This window comes from Eutrema salsugineum, unplaced genomic scaffold (assembly GCF_000478725.1).
Source record: "Eutrema salsugineum unplaced genomic scaffold, Eutsalg1_0 scaffold_1, whole genome shotgun sequence".
Lineage (NCBI taxonomy): Eukaryota > Viridiplantae > Streptophyta > Magnoliopsida > Brassicales > Brassicaceae > Eutrema > Eutrema salsugineum.
Genome location: NW_006256909.1, coordinates 3,324,622 through 3,352,353, shown reverse-complemented (window position 1 = coordinate 3,352,353; position 27,732 = coordinate 3,324,622). Strand labels below are relative to the sequence as shown.

The 27,732-nt window shown below is 38.4% G+C and overlaps 7 protein-coding genes and 1 pseudogene across 10 annotated transcripts; 2 read left to right on the top strand and 6 right to left on the bottom strand.

The window, feature by feature from the left end:
• Nucleotides 1-465: 465 nt before the first annotated feature.
• LOC18030184 (hydroxyproline O-galactosyltransferase HPGT2) lies at nt 466-3,421 on the bottom strand. The gene is made up of 12 exons (XM_006412449.2): nt 3,080-3,421; nt 2,712-2,775; nt 2,564-2,613; nt 2,304-2,488; nt 2,145-2,205; nt 1,951-2,023; nt 1,715-1,838; nt 1,527-1,614; nt 1,367-1,417; nt 1,149-1,220; nt 938-1,050; nt 466-811 (listed from the first exon to the last, which is right to left on the bottom strand). Exons 1-12 carry the CDS (start codon nt 3,211-3,213, stop codon nt 789-791), a joined length of 1,038 nt encoding a protein of 345 aa, XP_006412512.1. The 5' UTR covers nt 3,214-3,421; the 3' UTR covers nt 466-788.
• Nucleotides 3,422-3,663: 242 nt separating this feature from the next.
• LOC18030183 (ER membrane protein complex subunit 7 homolog) lies at nt 3,664-5,980 on the bottom strand. Its single transcript, XM_006412448.2, has 7 exons — nt 5,783-5,980; nt 5,471-5,517; nt 4,775-4,874; nt 4,588-4,651; nt 4,369-4,485; nt 4,156-4,264; nt 3,664-4,045 (listed from the first exon to the last, which is right to left on the bottom strand). Exons 1-7 carry the CDS (start codon nt 5,866-5,868, stop codon nt 3,960-3,962), a joined length of 609 nt encoding a protein of 202 aa, XP_006412511.1. The 5' UTR covers nt 5,869-5,980; the 3' UTR covers nt 3,664-3,959.
• A 607-nt stretch (nt 5,981-6,587) lies between these two features.
• On the bottom strand, nt 6,588-8,093 carry LOC18030182 (annotated as a pseudogene).
• Nucleotides 8,094-8,343: 250 nt separating this feature from the next.
• On the bottom strand, nt 8,344-11,181 carry LOC18030181 (uncharacterized vacuolar membrane protein YML018C). Of its 2 annotated transcripts, XM_024148550.1 has the most exons (9): nt 11,025-11,181; nt 10,837-10,937; nt 10,150-10,548; nt 9,842-10,059; nt 9,482-9,552; nt 9,267-9,368; nt 9,039-9,156; nt 8,737-8,872; nt 8,344-8,650 (listed from the first exon to the last, which is right to left on the bottom strand). In XM_024148550.1, exons 2-9 carry the CDS (start codon nt 10,915-10,917, stop codon nt 8,588-8,590), a joined length of 1,188 nt encoding a protein of 395 aa, XP_024004318.1. In that variant the 5' UTR covers nt 10,918-10,937; nt 11,025-11,181; the 3' UTR covers nt 8,344-8,587. The 2 variants fall into 2 exon arrangements, with proteins under 2 accessions (XP_024004318.1, XP_006412509.1); XM_006412446.2 differs by having other exon boundaries at nt 8,346-8,650; nt 10,837-11,181.
• An 822-nt stretch (nt 11,182-12,003) lies between these two features.
• Nucleotides 12,004-13,757, bottom strand: LOC18030180 (vesicle-associated membrane protein 711). The gene is made up of 4 exons (XM_006412445.2): nt 13,320-13,757; nt 12,863-13,053; nt 12,600-12,763; nt 12,004-12,375 (listed from the first exon to the last, which is right to left on the bottom strand). The coding sequence occupies exons 1-4, from the start codon at nt 13,534-13,536 to the stop codon at nt 12,288-12,290; spliced, it is 660 nt and encodes a 219-aa protein (XP_006412508.1). The 5' UTR covers nt 13,537-13,757; the 3' UTR covers nt 12,004-12,287.
• A 578-nt stretch (nt 13,758-14,335) lies between these two features.
• Nucleotides 14,336-18,832, top strand: LOC18030179 (PX domain-containing protein EREL1). Of its 3 annotated transcripts, none has more exons than XM_024149443.1 (11): nt 14,336-14,737; nt 15,224-15,334; nt 15,620-15,718; nt 15,817-15,903; nt 16,026-16,134; nt 16,221-17,008; nt 17,143-17,307; nt 17,417-17,659; nt 17,809-18,015; nt 18,282-18,554; nt 18,635-18,827. In XM_024149443.1, the coding sequence occupies exons 1-10, from the start codon at nt 14,645-14,647 to the stop codon at nt 18,549-18,551; spliced, it is 2,172 nt and encodes a 723-aa protein (XP_024005211.1). In that variant the 5' UTR covers nt 14,336-14,644; the 3' UTR covers nt 18,552-18,554; nt 18,635-18,827. The 3 variants fall into 3 exon arrangements, with proteins under 3 accessions (XP_024005211.1, XP_024005210.1, XP_006412507.1); XM_024149442.1 differs by having other exon boundaries at nt 14,340-14,458; nt 14,543-14,737; nt 18,282-18,832; XM_006412444.2 differs by having other exon boundaries at nt 14,340-14,737; nt 18,282-18,832.
• Nucleotides 18,833-19,237: 405 nt separating this feature from the next.
• LOC18030178 (putative exosome complex component rrp40) lies at nt 19,238-21,510 on the top strand. Its single transcript, XM_006412443.2, has 8 exons — nt 19,238-19,421; nt 19,517-19,591; nt 19,746-19,832; nt 20,186-20,242; nt 20,609-20,701; nt 20,800-20,872; nt 20,974-21,049; nt 21,139-21,510. The coding sequence occupies exons 1-8, from the start codon at nt 19,371-19,373 to the stop codon at nt 21,347-21,349; spliced, it is 723 nt and encodes a 240-aa protein (XP_006412506.1). The 5' UTR covers nt 19,238-19,370; the 3' UTR covers nt 21,350-21,510.
• LOC18030177 (pantothenate kinase 2) lies at nt 21,411-27,247 on the bottom strand. The gene is made up of 22 exons (XM_006412442.2): nt 26,824-27,247; nt 26,522-26,737; nt 26,189-26,241; nt 25,939-26,055; nt 25,611-25,730; nt 25,400-25,494; nt 25,225-25,318; nt 24,979-25,110; nt 24,763-24,875; nt 24,477-24,669; nt 23,824-24,032; nt 23,675-23,719; nt 23,543-23,591; nt 23,348-23,430; nt 23,109-23,225; nt 22,975-23,038; nt 22,714-22,860; nt 22,448-22,606; nt 22,224-22,307; nt 21,942-22,136; nt 21,774-21,845; nt 21,411-21,681 (listed from the first exon to the last, which is right to left on the bottom strand). The coding sequence occupies exons 1-22, from the start codon at nt 27,068-27,070 to the stop codon at nt 21,580-21,582; spliced, it is 2,706 nt and encodes a 901-aa protein (XP_006412505.1). The 5' UTR covers nt 27,071-27,247; the 3' UTR covers nt 21,411-21,579.
• Between the last annotated feature and the right edge of the window lie 485 nt (nt 27,248-27,732).

Sequence of the window (27,732 nt, the reverse complement as noted above, 5' to 3'; positions counted from 1 at the left end):
AGGTTTTAGGATAGTTATCAGATTTTTATGAGTAGCTAATCAAAAGAGAGAATGTACTGATTTTATTCTACTTCTGAGTTCTGACAATTTGGTCATACTTTTGATTTAGGCATTAATTTAAAGGGTCAAAGCAAGTTATTTGACCGCAAGGTTATTAATTTGGTCACTAATTTTATTAACCATCGAATGATTGTTTGAGTCAAAATTATATATGGCTCTCAACTCAATCGTTACCATACTACAGTTATAAGCTCCATCTTTTTATTCCTTAAATATCTATCAATGTACTTCTAATTTCTTAAAACTCAAGATACATTCTTTATCAAACATCTTTTGGTTTGAATAGAAGGAGAGGATTGTCACTGTTAAGGAGACGCACGTCGTCGCCGGATTTTATAATCTTGGAGCTATCGAAGATTGTGGTCGATGTGAAGCTACCACATGACAGCTTTATGTCGTCAACTTCGCAGAGACATGTAGTATAGAATATGATAGGTGAAGTAGTGAAATATCGTTACATTACACTTCCCATCATCCCATGTCCTTCCAAATTAAGGTTATGTAAGAGATTGAGCTAAGAATATTATGTAATAAACGGACCAATGATGGACAACAAAAGAAAGTATACTTCATTCACAGCCTAATCACACACTGTAATGAATGGCCTAATCATACTTTCATTCTAACAAAAAGAATTATAGACTCGGTTTCGGGTCCAAGAATTCGCCATGGATGTGATGAGAAACCGCAGTATTTGCTCGGGGACAAGCGGATCAGCTACGCACTGATCATGCCATGGAACACACTTTTTCTGCGAAATGAATAGATATGCATTGGTTAATAAGCAGCTAGCCAGCTACAATGACAGAATGATATGTGTTCGAAATCGTAAAGCCTAAGCATTCTTCAGTTAACCATGAGAGCAGTTTTTTCATACCTTGTCTTGTGCTGCTGCAGCAAAGACGATTGTCGTCTATATATGTTGCCTGGACACCAATCATCCAAGATCCGATAGTGGTATCATCAAACGCATATGTCTTCAACAAACCACTGCATTTATATTAATACCAGTGAAGTATGTTAAGCAAGTGAATCGAGCTTTGTTTGACTCACGTGACTAAATCTTCTGCCAAGTTGTGAAACCTAACCTGTTTATATTGATATATTGAGCCAGATTCTTGGAGAGTATCACAAGCGAACCAGTTGCATGACGGAAGTACCTAAACAAAACGACCAAAGAAACTGAGTACACACAACATATGTTAACGAGGGCTTGATTTCTCATTTGGTTGTTGAAAATATCACATGAAATTTCAATTTCTGTAGAAACGGTTACCAGAAAACCTCTAAGGTAGATGACACTTACGATTTGTCGTCCCCGAATTTCCACCACTCAGGCTCATACCACTGACTTCCCCTGAACACCAAGAACATCCCATGAATATGAAAATGAGAATGTGTTTTATAAAACGTTTAGGCAATAATGCTCAAACATGCGAACTGAAGAAAGTTGAGTATCTACGAACTCTTCAGTAATCACATCTCCAGACTTCATGCACCCAATGTAAGCACCATCTTGACCACGACGGCTTTCAAGAAGCCCAATCAACCCCTCTGTCAGATCGAAAACATTTGTCACACAAATATATTGTTGATACCCTGCTTGGACCAAACATTGCTTTGCAAGACAAGGACCTGAAATAGGAAGCATTACCAAGATCTAGGTCAACGTCGTCATCAACTTTGACATAAAACTCTGCATCCCAATTCTGAACCGCAGCACTGTAGAAGAACTTGACTTTCTTGGGTAACTCTTCTTGGGCTTCCTCGTGATTCTCCTATTAATCCATCAATATTTTCGTGAGAAAAGTTAGATTAGAATCCACATCAGTGAGCAGAAATTCAGATAAGCAGGCAATGGAGATAAGCAGAAGAGTTATTCTTACTTACAAGAATCAAAAAATCTTTAGTTGCACGATTTTCCTCGTCAATTTTCCGATCTAAGCTATCACCTCGGTTAGCACTAGAAGTTTACAAAGCATTAACATTAGTATCATCACCCATATGATGAGACAAAGCGTGAAAATTGTTGCAACAGAAAAAATAAAATCTAAGGAAATGAAGACTAAAGTGAGTAGGAAAACCTCCGACCAATCACAAAGCGTATGACAACTCCTCTTTCTTCAAGTTTTTTCAAAGCATCATCTAAGGAGAAGAAAATTTCATAAGAGAGATTTCTTTTATTGTACCATTTTGTTAACAAGTCATTGTTGGATGACCAAAAAAGCAGGTGAAAATTCTACCTCGAGGCATCCAAGACCCTCTAAATTTATTGCGCTTCAAGTGACTCCCGAAGCCTGTGTAAACTCCAATCACAGCAAGCATCTTCTTCCCTGAAGAAGAAACACTTTTGTGGTTTTTAAGATAGCCTTGACTCTTCGCCTGTGCCAACTCCATTTCAGTTTCAACAATTCTCCTCTCAAGATCTCTATTAAACAGTTACATTGTGTGTTAGCACAAGTAGGACATAAAAAACATCATATCAGCAAGAAAAACATCTTACTTGCATCCAAGAACCACCAGCTTGTCATCCACCGTAAGAACCTTAGGCCTCTATGCTCCACAAAAAGATGATCAATATTAAAGACAAAACATTTTAGTTACTGATGATAAAAACTCAATCTTTCAAGAGGGGCATAAGAAAGACCAACCTGATCATAATTCTTCTTAAGCACAGTGTTGAGTGCTGCTCTGTGCTGCGCATCTTGCCATAACCTAACACCATAAATGAGATCAGAAACCACCAATTGATATGGATCCAGGGATCGAATTTGAGCTTGTGATTGGTAAATTGTAAGAGAAGCACTGTAATGGACTTCGATTCCGACAAACACATTGCAATATAGTAAATCTAAAATTATGTAAATCTCGACCGGTAAGCAATTTAGAACATCAGAGATCTAATGACAACTATGAGAAGAGTGTTCCATCAAGATCACGATCCTCAGAAAAAAAATATAGAATCATTTAGATTTGATAACACTCCGGGGAAATAAATCAGTCGGAAAATGCGACGTACCGACCAGCGACGTAGAGCCAAGCTAGACAAGAGAAGAAGGCCATGATAAGAGAAGGCTTGGAGGTACTCTGAGATTTTGAAGACCTACCTCGCCGGTCTGATTTCGCAGAGACCGTCGTCGGTAAGCTCTCCATCTCAATCGACGGCGAGAAGGAGAGAGATCAGAGGCAAGAGAGACGACGACTTCAGAGATTCAAATTAGAGAAAGTGAACAAGGAATGCAAATAAAAAAGTAACAGCTGAAAATGTTTCCTTGGTCCAATTAGATTTGCTTCTTCTTTTTAAACGACTGCGAAAGCTGCGAAAAGGAACCGTTTCTTTGTGGTCGTCGGAGTTCGGTTATCCCGGCAACGATATTCCGATTTCAGGTGACTATCCCGGTGTCTAGCAAATAGTTTCAAAACACTCTGATCCAGTCAGAGGTTTAGAAGCTGGACCACTGGGCTTCAAATCTCATATTTTTAATTTAATTTTTGTGCTCTAAAATATCTTCTATTACTTTTTTATCGACTCTTCGTCATAGTCCATTACCCAATTGACCTAAAAGAGTTACAATTCTAAGAATTTGAACTCAATAGTTGTTGTAGAAACGTAAATCACTTGATAAAAACCCACTAGAACAATAACGTTTCTACAAAAAGGTAAAAGAGAGCAAACCATTAAACAAGAAAGAAGAAGATAAAGTTGAGAGTCTCTGCTCATATAAAGTACAGTCCAAACCAAATGCTGACTAGCAAAAAGCTGCAACTAACTGAACACCAATCATTGTAACCCCAAAGTAAGGTAGATCGCTTAAAGAATTTCCTGACGCTGATTTCTTCCAAGGCTAGTCAGGTAAATGTTACGTGTCTCGGACTCTTGGGTCAAAACAGAGGAATTCTTAGCGGCTAGCGGGTAACAAGCTAGAGAGTGAAGGCACTCCTTGGCTTCTCATCTCCTCTTGTGCTCTCTTCATTTCCTCTGGATCTGTTTACCACACATACCAACAATTACTATAGAGAGCGAGACCCAAGAACCATTTTAACGATGAACATGAATAATGCACGGATACAAGTGGGAGTGTTAGAGAAGTGTACCCATGTTTTCCATCAACTTGGGCATTAAGAACACAACCACGACCATGAATCCCACCATAAGACCCATTGGACTTTTCACAATTGACATTACAGAGAAAGGTTCTCGCATCTGCAAATCGTACATGATCAACCATAAAGCAGGACGAAGAAGCATATAGCTAAAACCAAAAAAATAAAAGAAAAAAAGAAGAAGATACAGTATAAAGTATTCACCTCGTAGTATTGCTCTGCCCGCAGTGGCTCCAAAACCAGCTCAGTAAGACTCCTCCTAGTTTCTGTTAGCGTTGCTTGAACCTTGCCACGATGCCGAGCACTAACATCAACTCGCACCTAATTTTGAATCATTGATTGAGGAATGAGAAGCAGAGTTCTTAAGAAAGTTGTAGTTTTGTAGAAAGTCATAGATTACTGCAAACTAAACACAAAACTTACTGGAGAGAAGAAGTAGCCCAGCGCATATACTTCAATCAGATGAGTCCCAGCTGGCACTTTGTGGCTTTAAAATTAGAGTAGTAGAGGAAAACGATAATTAACAATACTGATACTCTTGTTTTCAAGGCAGAAAACAGTAACAAATTTTATCGAGTTCATTTCTAGCAATAATATTTGAAGAACATACAATGTAAAGTATCCATCCGGCCTGAGGAAAGTAATATTCTGTCCACCATTGAGTACAACTTTGATATTTGAGAACTTTGCAGCGTGACCAATCGCGGTGCCTGCCAAAAATAACTTGTAGATTACTTTGCACAAAAATAGGTAGTGAGACTACAACATAATGGAAACGAGAGTAATGAGTAGCACTCGAAGAAGATGATGAAAGAAAGCATACATTGTCCAAAAACTATCAAAGCATATTGCTCCTAATTCTCAAGCACTCAAAAACAGTGATGATATAAACCATAAAGTAATTCGAAAAACGTTATTCAAATTATCGAAACATATGTGCTCATATTCTTAAGCAAACACTACTTTTAGCCAGTCTACCTGTAGAGCTGACATACTACATAGTAAAGCTAAACTCGCTAATGGAATTGTAAAATATATAGAAGGAAAACATATATTCAGAGAATTTACATCAGCTAACGATCATAAAATTAAGAAAAGCAAATACACTCATAACAGGTAGGCCTAATGACAGCTATTAATCTCAAGATACATATACTTTTGACAATCACAGATTGACTGATAATTATAAGTTTTGGACGGTTCAGATAATCTGATAATTGACAAGGTAGCAAAACTGAGTAATCTAAAGTCTAAACCAAGCCCAGCAGAAACAGAAGAAAGAAAAGGTGAAAAGGCTAAAACTTACTTGCTGGGATTCTTACTCTACCCGTGACTGTGTAACTATCCTCAGACCTGCAAAATCAAACAAAAAGAGAAAGAAAAAAAAAGTAATGAATGAATTAAAACAGTTGAATTCAAGTACAAGAGATTGAAATCAACGTTGCACAATCTGCACAAATTATCAACTCGAAAATAAAGATATCACGATCACCAAAGCACGAAAAAACAGACTTATGGGTAATGCTGATAAAATATAGAAACTAAGAACAGCTACGATTGAATGAAACTAAAGCTCTAAGGATTTTGTAGAGATCGAGGATAAACGAATTTAATATACCCAGATGAGATCGGCAGAGTGGAAGCTAAGAAGAAGAAGAGAGAAATCAAAGCGAGAAGGGAAGTGGATCTGAGAATCGGCGCCATGGTCGTCGTTCACAGATTGTCGAAAGCCGAACGACGAGATTTTATAATCTCCTTCGATTCAGGAAGAGAAAAAAAAAAAAAACAAAAATAATACGAATTAAAGACACTTCTGACCCAGCCAGACGGTTTAAGCTTAACCAAACGTGAAATCAGAGTTTAGATTAATTAGAGCTTAGCAAAACAGGACTTTCACTTTTCAACTGTTTTTTTTTTCTCGTTCTGTTGGTAAGAGCATCATTAATGCAGAGACCCATATAGGTCTTTTATTCATTAGTTTAATATTATTTGAGCATAAATTTGAATTAGAAACTGTTTTTAGAGACCCTAATTTTTAGACAGTGCAATGGTAGAGACTGAAATGAGTCTCTTGGAATTTTTTTTTTTAATAAAGTTAATGAAATATGTATTATTAATAAGTAAAATTTATTTGATTAAAATACATGTAATACATTTAAATTAAAACAAATAAAACATACAATTTTTCATAAATACTGAAATATTATATTGAGTTAATCCAAATTTCTGTCTATGTAGATTAGTTTAGTATGTAGATTAGATTTTTATATTTTACATTTTTTAAACCCTGAATATTGAATTTCCATTGACAACACATAAAAGATTTATGGAGTTGTATGTTTTGAGAGAGTAATAGATTTTTTGCAAAATGGGCAAGATTTTTACGAGATGCAAAACTCTTGTTAGTCGATATTTTTTTTTGCAAAGCCCTTTAATATTTTTGAGACCAGGTCTTTTTGTCTTTTTTGTTAGTCGAGATGCTTTGTCTCTATGGCTGCAAGCCCCGATGAACGTCGTCTGCTATACTTGTGGCACTTCACTTCTCCTCTCCACTGCAGGTTTAAAGAACAAAACAGAGGAAGAGTGTTTTATTATCATCAAGCTAGGAGAAATGATCAAAGAAGGTTTAACATTTTAACAAAAACACAAAGCAATGTCATCATTACTTTTATTCCTTGTATGAGAATTACCGAGAAACTCTAGCATACTCAAGGTGGGAAAAAGAAGATCACTTGATAATTAACATAAGCAGGGGAAAATGTCTCAGTAGACCAAATGTCGTATGGTTTACTTTACTAAGTCAATGCATACTCAAAAGAAAGGGACTTACTTTCATTTTGTTGAACTCAAACCTCCGAAATAATTTTGTAGTTAAGTGATGCCACATGGAATTCTCGGTCATGCGAAATGAAGAACCTGCATGAATTACAAATATTAGTTGACTTGAATCTGCGAACTCAAGTAGGATATATTATCAAAGCACTTACTCAGGACACTCATCAAGCAAACGCTCGACTGAATCATCCAAGGGACGACCAAGCTTCCTCTCTTCTTCTTCATCTTCTCCTATAATCCTTAGCAAGCCTCTCAACGGTGTACACCTCAGGATTCTCTTTGTGCAATCTGTACATCTCAATCTTCTCAGAGTCCTTGATATAAGACCTTCTAGCTGCAGGCTCCTTGACTTGCTTCAACAACACACTCATCTCCATCATTCTCTGTTTGATCCCATCAACAAAAGCTCTGCTATGGCTATTATCTTGCTCAATCTCTTTGATCAAATCATCATACTCTTTCATTTCGTTAACCATTGAGACTTCTTTAGGACCCAATCTGCTCATTACATCGCCTGAATCAGAAGCGGTGTTCTTCTGATGCAGAACAGAGACACCATTGAAATGCTCCTTAGTCAGACCAAACGACCACATCGATTTAACGTCCCAATCAAGATCATCAGATTCTGTGTCGCCGAATGATCCTCCCGTTGGAATATCCCATCCATTATCATCGCCTTCGAATCCATCAGACCCTGATTTCCCTGAGTGAAACCGAGGATAGATGTCTAGTGATTCTACTAAGGTTATACATATCTAATGAATCTCAAGTTACAAATCAATCCAATGTTGAGCCGCTGAAACAAAGCCAAAATAGTAACTAACCACCGATAAACAAAATTAAAACACACACATACAAAAAATAGAAAACATTCTTAGCAGAGATTTTCGTATGAACAGATAAGAGGCATCAGAGATTTATCGAAAAATATAAAACAAATGAGAGAGGAGATTAGGGTTCATAATACTTATTTGAAAGCCTTCCCAAACGTCGTCGATTTCGGAGAACCTGCAGAGACAAATCGCGAACCGTTGGAAAATCGATCGGAGAAGTTGCAGAGACCAAACGATTTCAATCTTTTTCGTGGGAGAAGAAAGGAAAATGGGAGAAAATGAAATGAAAATACACAGTTTTTTTTTTTCCATTTCCTTTAGCCAACTAAACCCTGCCACGTGTAAGGTAGAAACGTCTCTACAAGTCGCCAAATAAGAGACGTTTTTGTCAAATGAGAGACGCTGACCCATTTTTTTAATAATTAGTTTCTGTTAGAAACGACCAAAATCTCTGCGTTAATGATGCTCTAACTTCTTACTTTTAATCTTTAAAAAAAAAACGTGACACTGGAAATTGCTGCCGCCAAAAAGAACAGCGACAGTTACATGTCTCTCAGGTCCTCTCACTCTGTTTCACAGTGCGAACATATTGGAAATCAAAAACTGTGGTAATCACATTCTTTTCTTTCATTCATGTAAACAGAAAAAAAAAATCTATAAACTTTTCACTTCAACCATGAATCTAGGATACAATTTCTACCCAGAAACACCACAAAAAAAAAAAAAAAGAATCATTGACAAGCTTGAAGCCACTGTTACAAACCAAGCTTCTTTGAGAACAAGTCCGAGATGTTAGCTATTACGAATCCAGCAAACACCTGAAAAAAAAAAACAAACGCAAAAACTCTTGAGCAGCAAGAAATTCTTCATTCTCTCTGTTTGTGATAGCATACGAGTTAGTTACCTGAGTAGAGCCAAGAATGTAGATGGCGGAATAATGACGACCATGAATCATCATGTCAGCAACCATCGCCAGTGGAATGGTGAGAGACATTCCCAGTGTCGCTACTAGCGGAGTCGTCCACACCACAGAAAGTGCCCTTGAAATTGCAAAAAAAAAAGAGCCAAGTCATTTTCCATACATTTACACACCTCTTTATTGGAGCTAGCCAAGCAACCAACTCTATTGAGGGTTCTAGGGACTTGTATTTATTGTTGGCACATTACATCTGTTAAGAACTGACACCTAGAATCATTGAAACATACCAGAAATAGTCAGAGAGGACACTTCCAACGAAACCATTAGCCAATACAACTTCATCAACTTTGGCAGAGTGCGGTATCGTAAACTTGGGTTCGATTCCTAATGCTGTCAATGGCCACACTGCAACCCAAAAAAAACAGTTGAATAAAAGAGACGATTCCCTGTTTCATATGTTATGCATCAGATGATACACTTGTAAAAATTGAATACTATGGAAGATCTTATTATACCAAGCCACCAGAGAGCAACAAGTGTGAACAATCCTATGTATCCGAACAGCTTTTGCACATCAACTCCTTCTCCTTCTTCACCGGCAAACTTCTTTAGAAGCACTGTGATATCAATAACAGAAGAGTACAGTACAGGCCACGAGGTTATTGGCCCCAACTCAAAAAATCCCTAAACCATAGGAGGATCAAATAAAAGAAATACTGTACTTTCTAACCTGTAAATAGTCCATACGAGACTGCAGAGAGAAGCCCAAAGAGATCTCCCACAAGGGACCGTTGCCCGTTGCTAAACACAAATATCAACTGTACGTTAAAAGAATATGGTTGATGAAATTGGAAAACTCATGTAATCATGAATTTTATGAGAATGAGACCGTTCCAACACTTACAAAAAGAAAAAAAACTTAAGCAAGATTAGTGTAAAAAAACTGAATCTTCCAGATGATACAAACTTCAGATATCAATTTAGAACGCAGTTCAGGTTTAGCTTTTGAATTTAAGGAGATATCTTTCACTTTCCAAAAAGAGATGAATGTTGAAACAGGTTAGGATAAGTAACACGAAAAAAAACTTACAGTGAAGAATTTAATTGTGACTCATCAGCAGCCCAAGTTTTCCCGAGCGTAGTCATGACCACACCGGCCATACTGACAAATACAGCAACTACTTTCGACAGGTTCAGAGTATCTTGACCCAGAAATGCACCAATGAAAAGAGTAAACAGTCCTGAGGTTGAGGACAATACAGTAGTGCTTGCCACACTTGTACGAGCAAGAGCAGCATTGGACAGATACTGTATTCATTACCAAGGGGTTAAGTTAATAGAGGAATCTTTTCAGGCACACATCAAAACTATACAAACAGCACGTCAAAGAAAACACACCTCTGTTACAAACCAGATTGGTGCGAGGTAAAGCCCGTACATTGCAATCTGCTTTGTGGTGATCTCTTTCCCATGTTTCGGAGTCTGTGTCTCTTCTTTCCCTTTACCGATCAAAGGTCTCGCATCTTCTTCATGGGATGAAAAGTCTTCCTCACTATCTTTCTTAGTGATAGTCCCTTGAAGTTCCATTTCAATGATTTTGTGCGTCAGAGGAGAACCGATCTCTCCCGAGGAGGGCTCATCGGTCAAGGCGGGAACTTTATTGCTTCTGGAAGATCGCCGTTGCTCTAAATATCGACAAAGCCAGTCTTTGAGGAATGCTACGGGAAGGTAAACTATCATAAGAGAAGCTCCGAGATATGTGACTGCAAACGGCTGCTTATAGGCGATAAAGATATCCTGGTCAATCGAAGTCAATCATTCAATAAATTATTCAGAAAAAATAAGTTTATCATTGACCCATTTGAACAGAGATCTGAATTGTGTTTTCCCTTTGATTCCTCCATTCAAATATAGCATCAAAATTGGACCTCTAATTGAAGCTCGAAGCCTATAAGCCTAATGGAATTGGATCCAGAAATTGACCGAACTCAAAACAAATCAAACATACACAACCTCAAAAAAAAAAAAAGACAAATACGAATCGAATCAAAGAAAAAAAAAAGGGGGCAATTTCAGAGTCAATACCTGAGTAACTTCTGCAGAGGTGACCCATATGACAACGACGGTGCCAATCAAGAAAAGACCAGCTTTGTATCTCCAACCCATCAGATAATAATAGGAAAACTCTATATGAAATCAAGACCCAGGTCTGTGTAAGTGGATCAATCCGCAGAGATCTGTTTGTGTAAATTGACTTGCAAGAAAAATTGAACCTTGCGCTAAAGGAAACAAAAGGAATTAAATCAGCCTGAGGGGGTTGGTTCGAGGAAGGTGGTGGAGTGAAGAAGAGAGAAAGGGGAAAATCTAGAAACGAGCAGAAAATGGACCAGCTTCAACGGAAGAGTAACCGCGACGGAAGGAAGGGGACGTAGAGGCAAGCGTTAGACAAGGAATATGCATTTATTAATTTGGCACCTAATTTATTTGTGTAAGAAAAACATTCATGTTTTAAGAAAACAAATATTTTAACCGTTTTAAGTACCGGTTATTCTTTTTGCCACGATATTTTTAGATCGTAACATCTACGTTTTGTATAATAGGTAGGCTATAGCTTAAATTAAATGACAGAAAAATTGTAGAAAATATCAAAGATTTATAGAACCTAATTGTATTAGATTAAGCTTGCTTCACGCAATCACGCATGAACCAAATATCATTTTAGGTGTTGCATTGTTTTAATTGTCTCATTATGGCAACGCAGAACTTTTGGGTAGACATCAAAGGATCTCAACTGTCGCTTTTGCCGATTCTTGCATTCGAAGGAGTAACGAGATGCAATTTTTCCCAAGTTTGAGGCATGTACATTCTGATAATATGACATTCTCTATGGCTTGCTTGTTTCCGAAATGTTAACACAGATTCATGTAATAAACAGGTATGCACTTTGCTTTATGTTCGGGTTGCCAAGACAAACATTGGTAAACTCAAATTCTGATTATTCTTTTTACTGTAAATGCTTTCAAAACGAATTGTTGCTTGCCACAATGTAGCAAGTGACAAAGCTGCAGAATTAATATTGGACTCTTAAGAGATGGTTTCGTGTTGGAAAATTCAACTGGTCTTTCAAGAATTAATGTGAGATGTTTCCAGAATTAATTGTTTCGTCAATCAAAGCTTGGAAAAATGCTTTTGGCCTGCCCCATTTATTTGGAGCTTGGAAAATTTACAACGATGAACAAAAATCCCTTACAATGACTTACGAAATTGATGTAGATATAAAGAGGAAGTCACATACACAATGATTCTCACTATGGGTAGTTATAGAATATGATACCACAAATTCACACAAGCTTGCAAAGCAATGAGCTTTCACATTGCTCCATAAATACAAAAAACTTCAGTATAGGTGAGTTGAAAACATAAGCAGCCAGATGAAAAAGCTGGAGGAAACACAGGGGTTTTTGACATCAGAAGGGCAGACAAAATAACCGCGGCAAACACAGAACTGAGATCCCTTAAGAGACAGATGCACTCACTTAAATGCAAGATGGTAGAGTAGGTCCGTGGCAGACAAAGGCCACTGCGATGTATATGATTACCAGTAGTAGTAGTATCAAGAGAATTCTGCAAGAAACAAACACAGTTGGGAAAAATGTTCGATTCATGAAAAATCCAAGAAAAAATATCGTCACTTGAGATGTTGTTCATTAGGACACAGATTATCGAATGCCGAATGTTTTTTAGGCCAAAACTAGTTTCGACATACATTTTTGCAATCGCAATACTGCAAATTGTTCAATTTCATGCATGACCTCTAAAGCAAGTTTTTAAGGTATTAGGAAACATACGTGAGCTTGCAATTTCTCCACCAGACGTTGCTTCTGAAACGGCGAGCTTGCTTTCTGAAACGGAATGTATTTCCCTGCATATTGGCGGTTTTGTCGACGAGAAGCTCGAGCCGCTCACCTCTATCTAGAACTTTGTCAATGTTCTCTATCATCACGTCCCGCACCTGACCCAGAACCCCCAATCACAAAAGAAACAGAGATGTATGTCAAGATAAAGCCAAGATTCAGAGCCAAGTCTTTTACTAAAAAGGAGAAATTGAGACCTGACTCATTTCACCCTTAATCCGATTAATCCTGTCGGCATTAGGATCATTAGAGTAATACTCAATCTGCTGGCTGAGAACTCTTGAGAATTCCTCGTTCATGGCATAAGCTTGTGCTGTATGAACTGCCCGGCCATATGTCCTTACGAACCTCTGGTGTATATCCTCCAGAAACGCAAACGGAATTCTCCCTGACATCATTTACATACAAAGACTAGTTTTTTTATATATAATAACAAGAGAACTCTGTTTCTGTAAAGAAATGGAATCGATTCGAATCTGGCATACATCAAGATTTTAACTTGAAACAGAATCCATGCGACACAGACTTGACACCACATATATAAAAAAAAAAAGATTAGAATTTTGAATTCCGGTTTCAGGAAAGATCAACACTTTATCAAAATTGTAAATTACAGATCGAGATGATAAAAATAAAGAGAGGAGGAGGACGTACTGCCGGCAGTTTCCTCGGCCATACAGAGAACGGTGAGACCATCGGTGCGCTTAACGTGGAAGACGTAGCGATCCTGAGAGTAGGAGACGTTGCTGTCGTTGTTCCCTGGGACCTTCTCCAGGATCTGCTTTGCGATCGTGCTCGCATTCGTCGACGTCGCCGTGAACTCCGCCAGCACCACCGTCCCACGCGCCACCAGTGCATACAGGATCGCCATTTCCTCCGATCAACAAAACTCGACCGCGACGGTCACCGATAGGGAGGAAGGTCAACGGAAGAGGAGGTTTCCCGCGGAAACCAGACGAATCGCCAGATCAATCACAAAGAGAGAGAACCACCAATAGCAGCTTCTCACCTTTCTGCGTATAATTGAATCTCTCTCTCCTCTCTTCCCTCTCTCTCCTCTCGCTCTCTTGGAGTTTAGCTGGAGCTGGAGACCTTTTCGCCTCTGGCAGATTTTAATAATATTTAATTTCGGATAGCTACGGAGATATAATTAAAGGGTCATTTCATGTCATCAAATGTTAAAAAAACAAAACTAAGGGTCATTTAAAAAAATTCCAAAATAATTTGATTTAAGTTAAAATTTGTAAATGTAAAATGCAATTTTTGTTTCATTATCATAAACATTACCTCTACACCAAATTATATAGTTTTGAAGGCGTATTTGTAAAGAGTGAAATTTGAAGGTGAAACAAAATGTGTACATATGTTTTTTTTTTTTTTGAACATCCAAAATCCTCTTGTGTACATATGTTATGTAAAACAAATTGTGTTATTTACCAAAAATATTTTGTTTTCCGACCAAATAAAATAAAAGATAGAAGATGACATGGATAAATGACTGAGCCCAACCAAACTCAGGCTTACAAAACATGCAATAGCGAGCTCAGATATAAACCCAACTCAAACCCAAAACCAAAACCAAAACGTGGTTCACGAGTGACGTCCCAAACCGAATCTCACGGGAAGAAGGTGAGGACATATACATATATATACACGGTAACGGCAGCCTTCGCGCCTCCGTCAAATGACGTGTTGTCCTCTCGGCTTTTCCGTTAAAGTAGACGACACCGCCGTTTATCGCCGTGGTCCGTGGAATTCAACCAGAGGACCCTGACTCTGAGAGACGCCATCTGGTCCTCCTTCTCTCTCTATCTCCCCCTCAATTCCACCTCGATCTGACGATCTTCATAAACCCTACTCTTCGATCTTTTGCTCAGATTTGTGTTTTCTCGATCGGGCAGTCTCCGATTGGATTTGATCGGAATAATTATATTCGGGTTCGGAAATCTGGAGAGAGAGTTAGCTAGAGTTTGGTGGCGATGATGCAGAGACGGAGTCCGCCGAAGCACAGACATGATGGCACGTCGCCTCTTCCATTGGGGATGGACTGGAGCCCTCCGCCACGCAAATGGGTGAGTTCCAGAATTTTTTTTTGGAATTTTATTATGCTTCTTTAGAAGTGCCTTGCTCGAATTCTGTAGTTACTGTAGCCTGATATATATATGCTCTTCATTGTTCTTGCTATATCTGCTGAATATGAAGAAATGTGGATATTTATGCTAGTGAGTCCCAATCTATTTGAAAAGCTACTGTAGTACCACCAAGTCCAATGGTAAAACTTACCACAAAAGGCATTATTTGTTCCCTCTCCCCAGTTATGGAAGATTCCTAACAGTTAGCTGAAGCTACTTTGTACAATTGGTGAATTCTGTTTCTTACTCAGTTCCCTCAGGAAACTGACTATTTGTTAACTTTCGTTGAACATCAGGGGTAGCTAAATCTTTACTTATGATCTTTGGGTAGCTGCTGGCTGAGAAATATCATTCTGCTCAATTGAATTCCATATATGTACAGTTGGAGACTTCAAGGAAATAAGATTTTGATGTATTTTTATGCAGAATGGTAGAGATACTGTTTGGCCTCATGACCCTCGAACCGGATGGAGTTATTGTGCTACAATACCCTCGTGGGTTGTTCTTCCAAAGTCTAGAAATTCAGATCCTGTAGTGGTAACTTCAAAAATTTAAGGCTCCAGTATTTATCTCTTGCATGGGCATAATTTTCAGTCTTTATCTTCTCGTAGCTGATCTGATTAAGTCGACCATATCTTGAACATCTTTGGACAAATGAATTTCAACATGAACAACGATATATTAGTTTCCTGTTCTACCTACCTTGCCTACTGGAGTGTGCCCTTTCTTTTTACAGCTGAAGAGTTTTACTGTTGTACATATCATAGATTACTCCAATATTAAATTGAACTTACTTACATGTATAACGTTTTAGAGGAACAGTTTTACAGGGTTCAGATTAGTGTGCAATCTCCTGAAGGTGTTACCACAATGCGAGGAGTGTTGAGAAGATTTAATGATTTTCTTAAGCTATTAACGGATGTAAGAACTAGTTCTCCTTGAGCATCACCTAATCCAAGTCTCCACTTTTCACTTCTCAATGATATTATTTAATATGCAATTTCATGTTTTCCTTTCAGCTTAAAAGAGCGTTTCCCAGAAAAAGTTTTCCATCAGCTCCCCCCAAAGGGCTGTTGCGTATGAAAAGCAGAGCAGTTTTAGAAGAGGTATTGCATTTTTTCCTGGGGCTAGTAGAATATACGGAAAGCCATGTTGTACTCAACAATAATGTTACAACTGTTCATGCAAACAATCTGTTTCACAAGTGATAGCTGTGACCTTGTTGCAGAGAAGGTGCTCTCTTGAGGAGTGGATAACGAAGCTATTATCTGATATAGAATTGGCAAGAAGTGTAGTAGTTGCATCCTTTCTTGAACTAGAAGCTGCTGCTAGGTCTGGTATGAGCTATTACATTACGCACTTTAGCCGTGCATTGGTAAATGCTGTTATGTGTCACTAGAGTCTAATGTGATTTGCTTTTCAGCATGCCAAGATGTAGATCAGAATGCTTCCGATGCCAATAGCTCAAGTTCGTCGCCTATGGTTCACCCAAATTTGAGCTTGTTTCAGGCTGGCGGCAGTTCTTCTCTCACATCTGACTATGGCAGTGATACTGCTTATGAAACATCTGAGCTTGGATCTCCAAGTGTAGGACAGGATGATATTTCTGAAATTGGTACCGAAGATTTAACTTTGGATGAAGAAGTAACAAATCCAATAGAGAAGCTCGTTAACTTTAGCATGTCCAACATTGACGAGGGACTTTCAATGAGCCAAACTATTCTAGAGCAACTTGAAGACTTTCCCAAACATAAAGTCCGCTCAAGATATGTGAATAATATCTTAGGGAAGGACATGTATAATGGAAATGCTTCTAAAGGTGTACTTCTTGCTAACAATGGCTCACGACTTCTCTCTGAACCAGAATCATCAACTCCCTCGGTAATCCATAATAGAAAGCTTTCTGTTGAGAGTGCTGACGGGTTTTCTCTACACACCGGTGAGACATCAACATCTGGTCTCCTAAGTTCAAGCAGTGATAGTCACTTGGATTTACGCCGAGGTCCTGGTGGATCGCTTGGAACTGGGCTTGTTTATAACCCGGAGAGGCAGGGTAGTGCACAAATAGTTCTTCCACTGGACCTGCGTAATAAATTGAACAGGATTCTGTTAGCCACGAATGAGAGACTTGTCAATGCAAAAACAGATATGGAGGATCTTATAGCAAGACTAAATCAAGAGATAGCGGTGAAGGAGTACTTGAACAAAAAGGTACAATAAGAAAAGTAACCCTGAATTACGTTTTACTATTTCCATCCTTTTTTTTTGTTTTAAAACATCTGTGTCTTATTCTTTTTTCTTTGGAGCGAATGGTAGTGTTGTATAATCTTGGTTTTACTGCTCAGGTTAATGATTTAGAAGGGGAACTTGAAACTACTAAGCAGAGAAGCAAAGAGAATTTGGAGCAAGCTATTATGACCGAGAGGGAAAGATTTACTCAGGTGCAGTGGGATATGGAAGAACTTAGACAAAAATCTTACGAGATGGAAATGAAGTTAAAGTCGAGAGAGGTATGATTTGAAATAGCTCTATGTTTATAAAACTATTTCCGCAAACAAACTGGTTGTTACATAATATCTCTCTACTAGAGAAGCACGCTGATGCAAATCATTACAACAGGATGGGAGCTCATATGCAGAACCCACTGAACAGTCAACTATTTCTGAAAGACATGTTTTGTCAAAAGAATTAGATGCCAGTAAACAACAGCTGGAGAATCTCTCCAGGAGATATGATGAATTAGAGGCAAAATCAAAAGCAGATATTAAAGTTCTTGTCAAAGAGGTCAAATCTCTCAGGCGTTCTCATGTGGAACTTGAAAAGAAGCTGACTCAATCTCTGACAGATAAAACTGAAGCGGAGGTAAATTTCTGGCTAGTATAGTATTATATATATATATATATATATATTATATCTCATTTGGCAACGCCATGGGTTTGTGGATTTTACTTAGCATATATCAGAACAAAAGAGACAAGACAACTGAGACTGAAACATGTTGCACTTTTCAGAAACTACTCCAACAGGAAAGAAAACTACTTGAGAACACTGTAGCAGCTAGAAAAAAACTGTTTAGTGACTGCATAATTCTCCACGACCGGCTTAAAGAGTACAACTTGAAATTGTCCATGGACGGAAACGGTAACTTCGTAGAGGACTCAACTACAGTATCAGACGCTATGCGTTTGCTGTCAATATCTGATGATCAAATTGAGGAGGTATTAATGCATCTCTTCTTTATCTCCATTTAAAATAAAAAAGTTTCCCAACTTAGTATATTCAGTCACATCCAAGAGTTCCTATAATAGGAATTTCTTTTCAGTGCGTCTCTGTACATGCATCAGGATAAAGTTATTTGTTAGTGGAAGATAGTTAGGTTCTCGCTACACTAGTGAAATATTGTTAGAAAACCCTGACTAGTAAGTTGCAATACTCTGTTACGCTGTGCATTTTACGAGTTATTAACAATGGTGGCCATTTTCAGGCTCAGCTGCTTGCCGGGCTTGATGAAAATTCTGCTGCTCAAGGCAACGCCATGGATAAATCTATCAGCGTGGATACTGAAACAAGAATCATGGAGGACGAGCTGAGGAAGATATTGGCAGATATCTTTGTTGAGAATGCCAAAATGAGAAAACAGGTGAACGCTGCAATGCGTCGTGCTCTCCAGAAAGACGGAAAGATCACCGAAGATGTGAAAGAGGAAAATGGTGATGAGAAAGAGGAGCCCTCAACAGAAACATTGAACATATAATAGGTATAATAATAGTTGCTTTTGACCGGAGAATAGAGTTCACAATGAAAACTGTCATTTTTTTTAATTTTCTTTGATCAAAGGACTGGTCGCTTTCTATTACAAAACGGTTGGTCTCTTGGAGAAGCAAATTAGTTGAAGCTGTGTAATTAAGATATACACATGTGACCACCCCGTTTGATGAGTTCATAAGGAAAAACATGTGTATTTACGTATGGTTGTTGTATAATTGTATTTGCAATGTTAAATCCTTTGCATATTATTTTACTCTTTCTTGTGTTCGGAAATCTGGTTTTTCCGAGTATTTCAGCAACTGCGATTAGGTGAAGTCTGTAACATCTTTAACATGTAATCATTTGTCGAACATTGAAATAAGATTGCGACCAATACAAGGGTAATCCGAATTTCCGGTTCGGTTTTTAGATGGCGACTTTTAGTTTGTTTTGGTTTTCGGTTTTAGAGTGAACCAAAATAATATTGATTGGTTTGGCATGGCTTTGATTAAAGATTTCGGTTCGGATTGTTTTTCCAAATCGGTTCGATTCAATTCAGTTGTTGGTTTCAACTTCAGTTTGGTAAGAATCGGATCAGGTTTGTCCAAATCGAATACCAAACTAATAATATCCCGGTTCGAAAAAAAAAAAAAAAAAAAAAACACAGGGCCTGCCGTGTTTCGGAGTTCCTCCCCAACTTTCCCATCGTCTAGTCTAAATGAACTGAGGTTTAACACTCTTTAGGGTTTTATCTCCAATCCACGGAAATTCCTCGCTCGCCAATTTACTGCTTTTTAGCTTTGGGGACACTAGCGAAGGATAGAAGATGGATACAAAAGTCTCTGTGTCTCCCAAAAGCCTCATCGATCAGATTGTCGTCCGTACTCAATTCCAAAAAATCGTTTTTTAGGGTCGATTTGATTTGGTCTCAACGAAACATGAGTTGTTCTGCCATGGGTTTTTGCTTTTCAGGTTCCAGGTGATGTTGTTCTTGATTTGTCAAACATGACTAACCAGACTATCAAGCTCGGCAGTGGCCTCCGTCAGGTTTCATCTTCCTCAATTTGTTCTTCTCTTTCTTGTGTGTGTCTGTGTATATGAATGTAAACGTTATTCTAGTGAGCACTTGATTTGTGATACATACGACTGCTTCCATGAGCTGCAAGCATGAAGATTGACATTGTGTTTTGGCTTCTTTCAGGATGGTGATGCTATCTCTGCCGTGAGAGCTGGGAAGTTAAGTTACTCGAAGCCAAACACGTATTGGGTCGAAAGTTCTCATAAACGGGTGAGCTCAATGGGTTTTGACATTGTTTACTATGAGATGAATCAATCTTGCCTTGCTGGTTGCTTCTCTACTGAGTTTGTCTTGGATTATCCCGAATGTTGTCACCTGCTCAGAGTCAGTGAGTCTCGAATTGATCAATCATGTGTCAGAACTAACAAAACTGCACAATTGCATAAGGAGGATTCTTGCTAGTTTATTGATCATGTGCCTCTGGCTTGATGAATTGGAGAAGTTACCTTTCATCTACCACTCTAGTTTTAAAAACTATTGTAGGAGTATTGGGGGTCAACTTTGTTGATTATATGCACGTCTCATTCTCTTTGTTATTGACTCTGTTATTATGGTTTTTGCAGTACATACCTCGCCTTGAGGATCATGTTCTTGGAATTGTGGTAGATTATAAAGCAGAGGTAAGTCCATTGAAGTTTTACTTGTATAGATTCTTCAATTTTGTTTGAAATCCTACTGTTGTTTGCTCCCTCTCAGATTGGTCATCTCTGAAACTCAAGCATTTTATTGTTTGATAGCGGTCAAATACGATAAATTTAGTAATCGTTTATCAATTTATGTCGATCAGTGTTTCATCATGTTACCCTGGATAAGTAAATAAATGTATATAATCAGAAGAAAAAAACTGATACCATAGTTGGACAAACAAATGTTAACTGACTTTTTCAATTTTTCTCCTGCAGTTTAAGTTTGCTTCACGCATGAACGTAGATAATTTTAGGTGCTGAATTTTTTATTTGACTAATTGATTCTTTGTGGCATTGCAGAATTTTTGGGTAGACATAAAGGGAGCTCAATTGGCGCTTTTGCCGGGTCTTGCATTTGAAGGAGTAACGAGAAGAAATATGCCCAAGTTTGAAGTATGCTCATTCTGATAAATCATCATCTTGTTTTCACATTGAATTAGATGTGTTTTGCTTGTTACTCGTAAGTTAACATAGATTCATATGATAAACAGGTCGGCACTTTGCTTTATGCTCGGGTTGTCAAGACAAACACTGGAATGAATCCCGAGCTGTCCTGTACTGATGGTTAGTCAAAATCTGAGAAGTCTAGAAAATCCTGATTTTCCCCTTTTTTCTTACTGTAAAATCTTTTCAAAACTAATTGTTACTTGTTACGATGCAATTAGCAAGCGGCAAAGCTGCATTGTTTGGACCCTTACGAGATGGTTTCATGTTTGAAACTTCAACTGGTCTTTCAAGAATGTAAGATACATATTCTCAGAAACTGTCTCTCTTAAACTCCATCTGTCTTCTCTCGGCTTTAAAAGATGTTAACTTTTTAATTTTTATAGGTTGAATTCACAAACGTGCCCGGTCCTCGAAGCTCTTGGAAAGAAACTCTGCTTCGAGATCGCCATTGGCATAAACGGCAGAGTGTGGGTGAACGCAACAGCTCCACGTTCAGTCATTATCGTGGCCAATGCGATAATGAACTCAGAATCCTTAAGTGGGACTCAGCAGAGAATCATGGTTGAGAAATTGCTTGCAAAAATTTCAGACTAAAACGTTGTCAGTAGCAAAGGGTATTGTTTTTTTTTATAATGTAATTGAACCTTTGATACTCTTTTAACAAGTGATTTTGATTTATTGAAACACATTTTATTATACAGTGGAACTAGCGATTAAATATTCCACAATTCAAGAATGTCTAATATGTTACAACATTGAGCCAATAAACTACTATTGGGGCAAGTGTACTGATATGATTGACGGAATGTATAGGCTATTTTAAATTACATTTGAGAGAGAGAGGGAGGCTCGTATCTGCAAACACAGTCATATATGTTTCCCTTTATCAACTTCTCAGCCAATCTCTGATTCTTCACCATTGCTAGCTGCAAAAAAAGGAAAAGAAAGGTTTCAGTCAAAAGTTTCAATAGCAATTTCAGAATGAGAATTTTCTGTCAAGTGGGGTTTCAAATCAAACCTTGAGAGCCTCGCATTTGAATTGAGCGTTGAAGTTGGTGTGAAGTGCTCTTCCCATACCTTCCAAGACAACCTGCAAAATCATCAAACATCAACCAATGAACAAAGCTTACCTTTTGTGTTTTGAAATTTTTTCATGTAAGAAACAGAGAGATGTTTTAGTGTATACAAGATCAGCGTCTTTGGCTGCGGCTGCAAGCTCGGAGCTGACTTGTCTGAGGTCGATGCAAGGACTTCCGCATCCATTTTCAACAACCATCAATGGTGCTGAAGTTGAGTCCTTCTTTGAACCATCCCCAGGATTTACCATCGCATCCACAAGTAAGCCTCCCATCTCTGCCGCTCTTCTCAGAATGTCACAGTGCTTCAAGAGTAAAGACAGAACAAACGAGTTAGTTACCTGAAAAACATTATAACCACTGCATAGAATCCAAAACTTAAACGAGAAAACCTTAGCAGCCCCGGCGACTATATCAGGGAGTTCCATGGCGGTCACGTCGTTAAGAGCAGGAAGAGAGTTTGCCACTAGAACAACCTGGACAATCATAGTAACAATTGTTTTAGTGTTTTCATCAACTAATTTCACAAAGAAAACCATTTGGCCTGTGCATTTGGTCTTGTGAAGGGTATGACGAAATTTTACTATTAGACGAAGAGCTAGAGAGATATACGTACTTCAGTCCCACGACGGAGAAACTCTCGGGCAAGAGGAAGCATCCCAAGAATGACGTCTGCTCCTGAGTTATCGACAAACAGTAACGCTCTTTTATGTCGATGAGGCTGCTTACCTACAGATCCAAGCATCCTTTCTTTGAAAGCATCAAAATCATCTACCTGGTTTTACGGATAACAGAAGATTTCCTTCCAGGTTTGAAATTAACAGTTCGCAAAGAGTAACCTCAGGGAAAAGAAGGAAAAAAAAAGGTGTTCTTCTCTCTCACCCTCCACGGTCTCTGCATCTTGTTACGACTCATTCTGTATATCTCAATGATGGTTCCTTTGTGATATAAATCCACGCATGCTCGAGATCCCCAGTCGAATATGTTTGCAGCAAGAACACCTTCTATAAGTGTAAGCAACCTCGCCTCCTGAAAATCCGAGCAAATTTTAAACAGAAATGAGAGAAGTTGTCTCATGTATGTACCAAACCATAAGCCTACTGAGAGACAGAGAGACAGAGAGAAGGTTTAAAGATCACAGACCTCGCTCATCGAATCAAGCTCCTCCAGTAAATCAGGTAAAACAGCAAGTGATGCCTCGTTCTCCCTATCGATTACAAAGATCGAGAGAGCATAAAAGAAACTTCAAGCAGAAGAGAGATAAGCCTATGTTTTACCTTAGCTTGATGCTTCTATAGGCATCAACAAACTGGAACTCCCTTAAGCATTCTTCCCTAAGTTCCAAGAGATTTGCTAGCCCCAGCTTTCCATATGCAGCAGGCTCTTCCATTAATCTACAACCAAAATAATTTGTCAGCAAAAAGGCAAAAGCACTTTCTTGAAGAATTTAACTATGAATTTTCTGTTTGGTAGATTGTGGACTGAACAGAGTGGGATTTGTTGTGATGAACCAAACCTTGCCAAATGAGCAGAAAAAGCACGAGCAAAAGCATCACCACGCCTTTTCGCATCCTCAGTTCCTCCTTCACTTGCCACAGCCTATAACCATGTCCATAGAATAACAGTAAAGCAAGAGTTACGAGCCATAAACAATCTTCACCACCCAGAAAGAAAGATTATTGAAAGTAAAATATTGAACTTTAAGCTCTACCGTATCAACAAGGTCTGGCAAATGCTCGGACAAAACTTTGAGCCAGTACCTAGACACCAAAACACAATAAGCAATCCAATAAAAGTTATAAAACCAATATTGTGGAAGATCAGCATCGAGCCTATTACTCACTCTCGTTCGCCTTGGTCTGATAGGTCAATCGTGTTAGGCTCATACCTGGAGTAGACACACACGAACATAAATCTTCCAAATATCATGAACAAACGGTAAACCATGAGATATATGTACAACAATACATTACACGGGGACATGTCACTTACATTTTCGGGTCGGCCAGCAATGGGAACACCTCCAGTGTGGGCACAAGATGGAGAACGCCAACATTTAAAGCACTGGCGTCAGATCTTAGAGCACTGCCTCTGGATGAGGGCACGTCAAACCCTCCAAGTCCAGTCGTTTTCGATGGAGCCATCGGTACAGGAGCAGTTATTTCAGTTCCTCTACGCACAAACTTTTCCATCCAAGAAATCTGATAGAAATCAGGAACGGCCCTTTCAAACTCCAAAACTTATCCAAACCGGAGTCAATATACACAACTCTTATGATGTCTCTATATAATTAGCGAACGAAAACTGAAAAAAGGTAAGAGCACCTGATTCCATCTCGTATTCAAAATTCAATGGACTATACTCTTATGATTCTCATTTAAACCTTTGATGTATACATAAAATAAAGAAAAGAATATATAACTGTTACAAAGATTTGACAACTATAATGGTATTGCTTTTGCAGCATATTCTATAATGGTCTTTCCTAGAGAATATTATAATGGTATGAAGCGTGCACTTTACCCAACACTAGGTATAAACGGTATCAATCATATTCCCGCACTTAATTACGGGACCTGTGGTTGTGAGCTTCAATCAAATAGAGCAACCTGAGATTTTGGTAGAACGTAAGCTAAATTGATTACCTTCTCGTTCAAATTACCGAGTGGTGGTCCGTGAATATTTCCTCCAGTGTACGGTGCACCCATTGGGAACCTCTCAACCAACTGATGCGACATTAAATCATCCAATCCATGCTTCTCATAGCTCATAAACGCACCCATAGCACCTAGAAAACCTTCATGCCTCAAGAACATAGCTTGCATCTCTCCTTTCGACCTAGTTTGATCAAACAATAAATTAAAGAGTTGAGTGATGAAGGTGGAGTACACATATCACATCTTCTAGGTCCAAGTTTACAAGTGAGCTTACCAGAAATGTACAGCAAACGAAATAGTGTCCATGGTATATGCATGACCCCTTATGAAAAATCCTCCAAAAAATATTCGCTTCAACCCAAAGCGAAGGGCGTTCAAATATGATATCTACATAGCAACACACTAATCAGAAACTCAAAATATGCGTAGGAATAAAATGAGAAAAAAATTAAAACTTATTTTGCTCAAAACCTTTGTACTCACGGCATACCTGCCCAATGTTGTATGAAATCATCCGCAATAGAGACAAGGAAATATCTTCAGGTCTGTAATCTTCCAGTTCCTTATTTTCAGAGATCGCCTTACCAAAACTAGAAGCTATTGTTGAAGCGGAGAGGCCAATCTGTTTAATGGATCAATGAGAATTGAAGTGAAAAAGCATTAAATAGGAGAGTCAGAGCAGTCACATCCTTCAACGAATGAAATCAGATGTAGGGTGATGCAAAGTAGCCCTTACCTTGGAGTAATCCATACCACCATAAATATCACCAACAAGCATGTCGATGGCACTATTGTCTCCTTTTTGGCTGAGTTCTAGCAATTCATCAAAACTAAAAAAACAGAGAAAGCAATCGTTAAGTATAGGAAACAAGAGTATGATAAACAAGCAGTGCAAAATCGGATCCATTTACCTCTTGCACTTCGTTAGAAGTCTTCCTAAGCCCCAATAGGTACCACCACCAACATTAGTCCCACTCACACGTTCAAACTTTCCTTCCCCATCAACCTAGACTTTCAAAAGACATTGTGTGAGACCATGCAATTTTCTGACCTCCCAGTACAGAAGTTCAAGGAGCAAGAACACACAACGGTTGGTCGAAGAAGTAGCAAATGTACACAAACCTTGATTATGCTAACACCAGATCCAACGTTCACAAGAAGATAGGGATACAAGTCATGGGGATCTATCTGTACAAATTCTTTTTCACCCTCCATGTGGGTGAAAGCTTCATGTCGAATAGCCTGCAGAAAAAAAAGCATTGGAAAATAAGAATAAATTTCAAATAAACACATGCAGATCGAGGAAAAAAAAGTAGAAAAATTGAAAATTTTCAATAGACTTTTCATAACAAATTAACTATACATATACGAAAACACACAGACAGTATAAAGGCACAACTACACATGCAGACACAAGATAAATGGAATGTTGCATAAAGAAAGGTGTTACCTTGAGCAAAAAATTTGCTCCAGAAACAAGGCAATGCATTTCATCTTCTTTTTCAATACTAACGCCCAGACGTTCCTTGAACAAGTCCGCAAATTTATAGGCCCCACCACCTGTGACCTGTAAGATATGTTTAAACAAGCAACCATCAACTAATTAATAATGACAGAACGAGCTACATATATACATCCGGAAAGAGCATCATAAGGTGATAATAAAGACAAAGCAAGCATGTCATCGAAATGGCCATTACCTTGATAACACCCGTCCCCAAAGGCAGGGTCTTTGAACTCCAAGGATAAGGATCTATTGAAATGGAGAAGGAGGCGAATTAAACAGTCAATCACTAGGAACTCATCTTATAAAAGTGAAAACAAAACAAAATTGTCAACTCGAAGGATAAGGATATTGCTTAATTAGAAGAATCTTTAGTCTAGTTACAAAAGTTAAAAATTTGACAAAACCCACATCAGCTTAGCATTGTCATTTTGTAAGCACAGCTTTCAAGTGTTCGGTGCAAAATCTTGCTAACATGAGAAGAGGGAAAAAAGCTTCAGGGGTGGAAGAAAGTTTTCAAGACGAATACCTCGGCGATGAAGCTGTTTAGAGTGAATAAAATCCAAGCACTCGTTTATTTTGTGAGTCTCAAACTTGACGAAATGAAGTCTCCCACCAAGAACAGGATAGCTTCTCAAGTTCCCATTGGTTATGCCCAATCTCTCCTTGATCGTCCTCTTCCGCTTGTCATCATCATTTGAGTAATCCTCGTGCCGTGAAAAATACAGCAACTTTATCAAGGATCCTGCAAACAAACTCAACGGGTTTGGATGTTTCGAACAAAAGATAGCATTTTTGTGGTGATGAGAGATGAAAAAGTGGGAATCATACCTCCAATATCAAGTGCTAAATGAGAGATATCATCAGATTGATTAGGCAAGAGAATGGTGGGATCTCTCTCCTCGAAATTCCCCTGAATTTCAGCTTTGCTCAGATCAAGCTGCGGCCTAGATCCCGATCTGTGGATTGAAGAAGTCCCAGGAGCAGAAGGAGCCATATCTCTCTCTCCACCACCACCACCACCACCAGCACAGGCACAAGCCTGAGATTTTGCTTCAGCTTCTCCTGGACCCGCCATGTATATTCTTTATTTTATAAAAGATAAGAAACCCAGAAAGATCGGATCACCAACCACTGCCTAATTCCAACACTACAACAACAACAAAAATCCCTACTTGCAAAATTCTAAGATACCTTCAATTAGACTAAACAAGCAAGCAAAACCCCAGTAAAACAAAACGACACGAACTGTTAAAAGTCGTCAACTTTTTGCGACGACGAATTTTAAACAACTAACCTGTTCAATTTTCTTTTTTGGCTAGTAGGAAAATAAAATGTAAGTGGATGCATGTTGTAATCATGGATAAGGTTTGGTGTTTCATGTTATAGGCCAAACTCGAACTTAAATTGTGGCTTAGAGTTCCAATGTATGTCATAGATGATGAGTAGTTTGGCGTAAGAGGATAAGATGTGGATTTAAGCCCTACTCAGAGAGTCGTTTCCGCATCTTAGTTATGGCGTGGTCTAGATTAATTTGAGGTTTAGAAGCTAGGAAAATTTGATTCAATTTTGTTTATTTTAAATAAATAAGCAAAGTTGATTCAATTTTGTTTGTTTTTAGTTATGTTTGTTATGTTTGTTTTAAACATAAGCTAGTTTAAAACAAAAAAAAACTAGTTTCAGCAATGACAAGGTTGTGCTCGACAGAAGATTGGCGCGAATCCCTAGTATAGCCTCTGC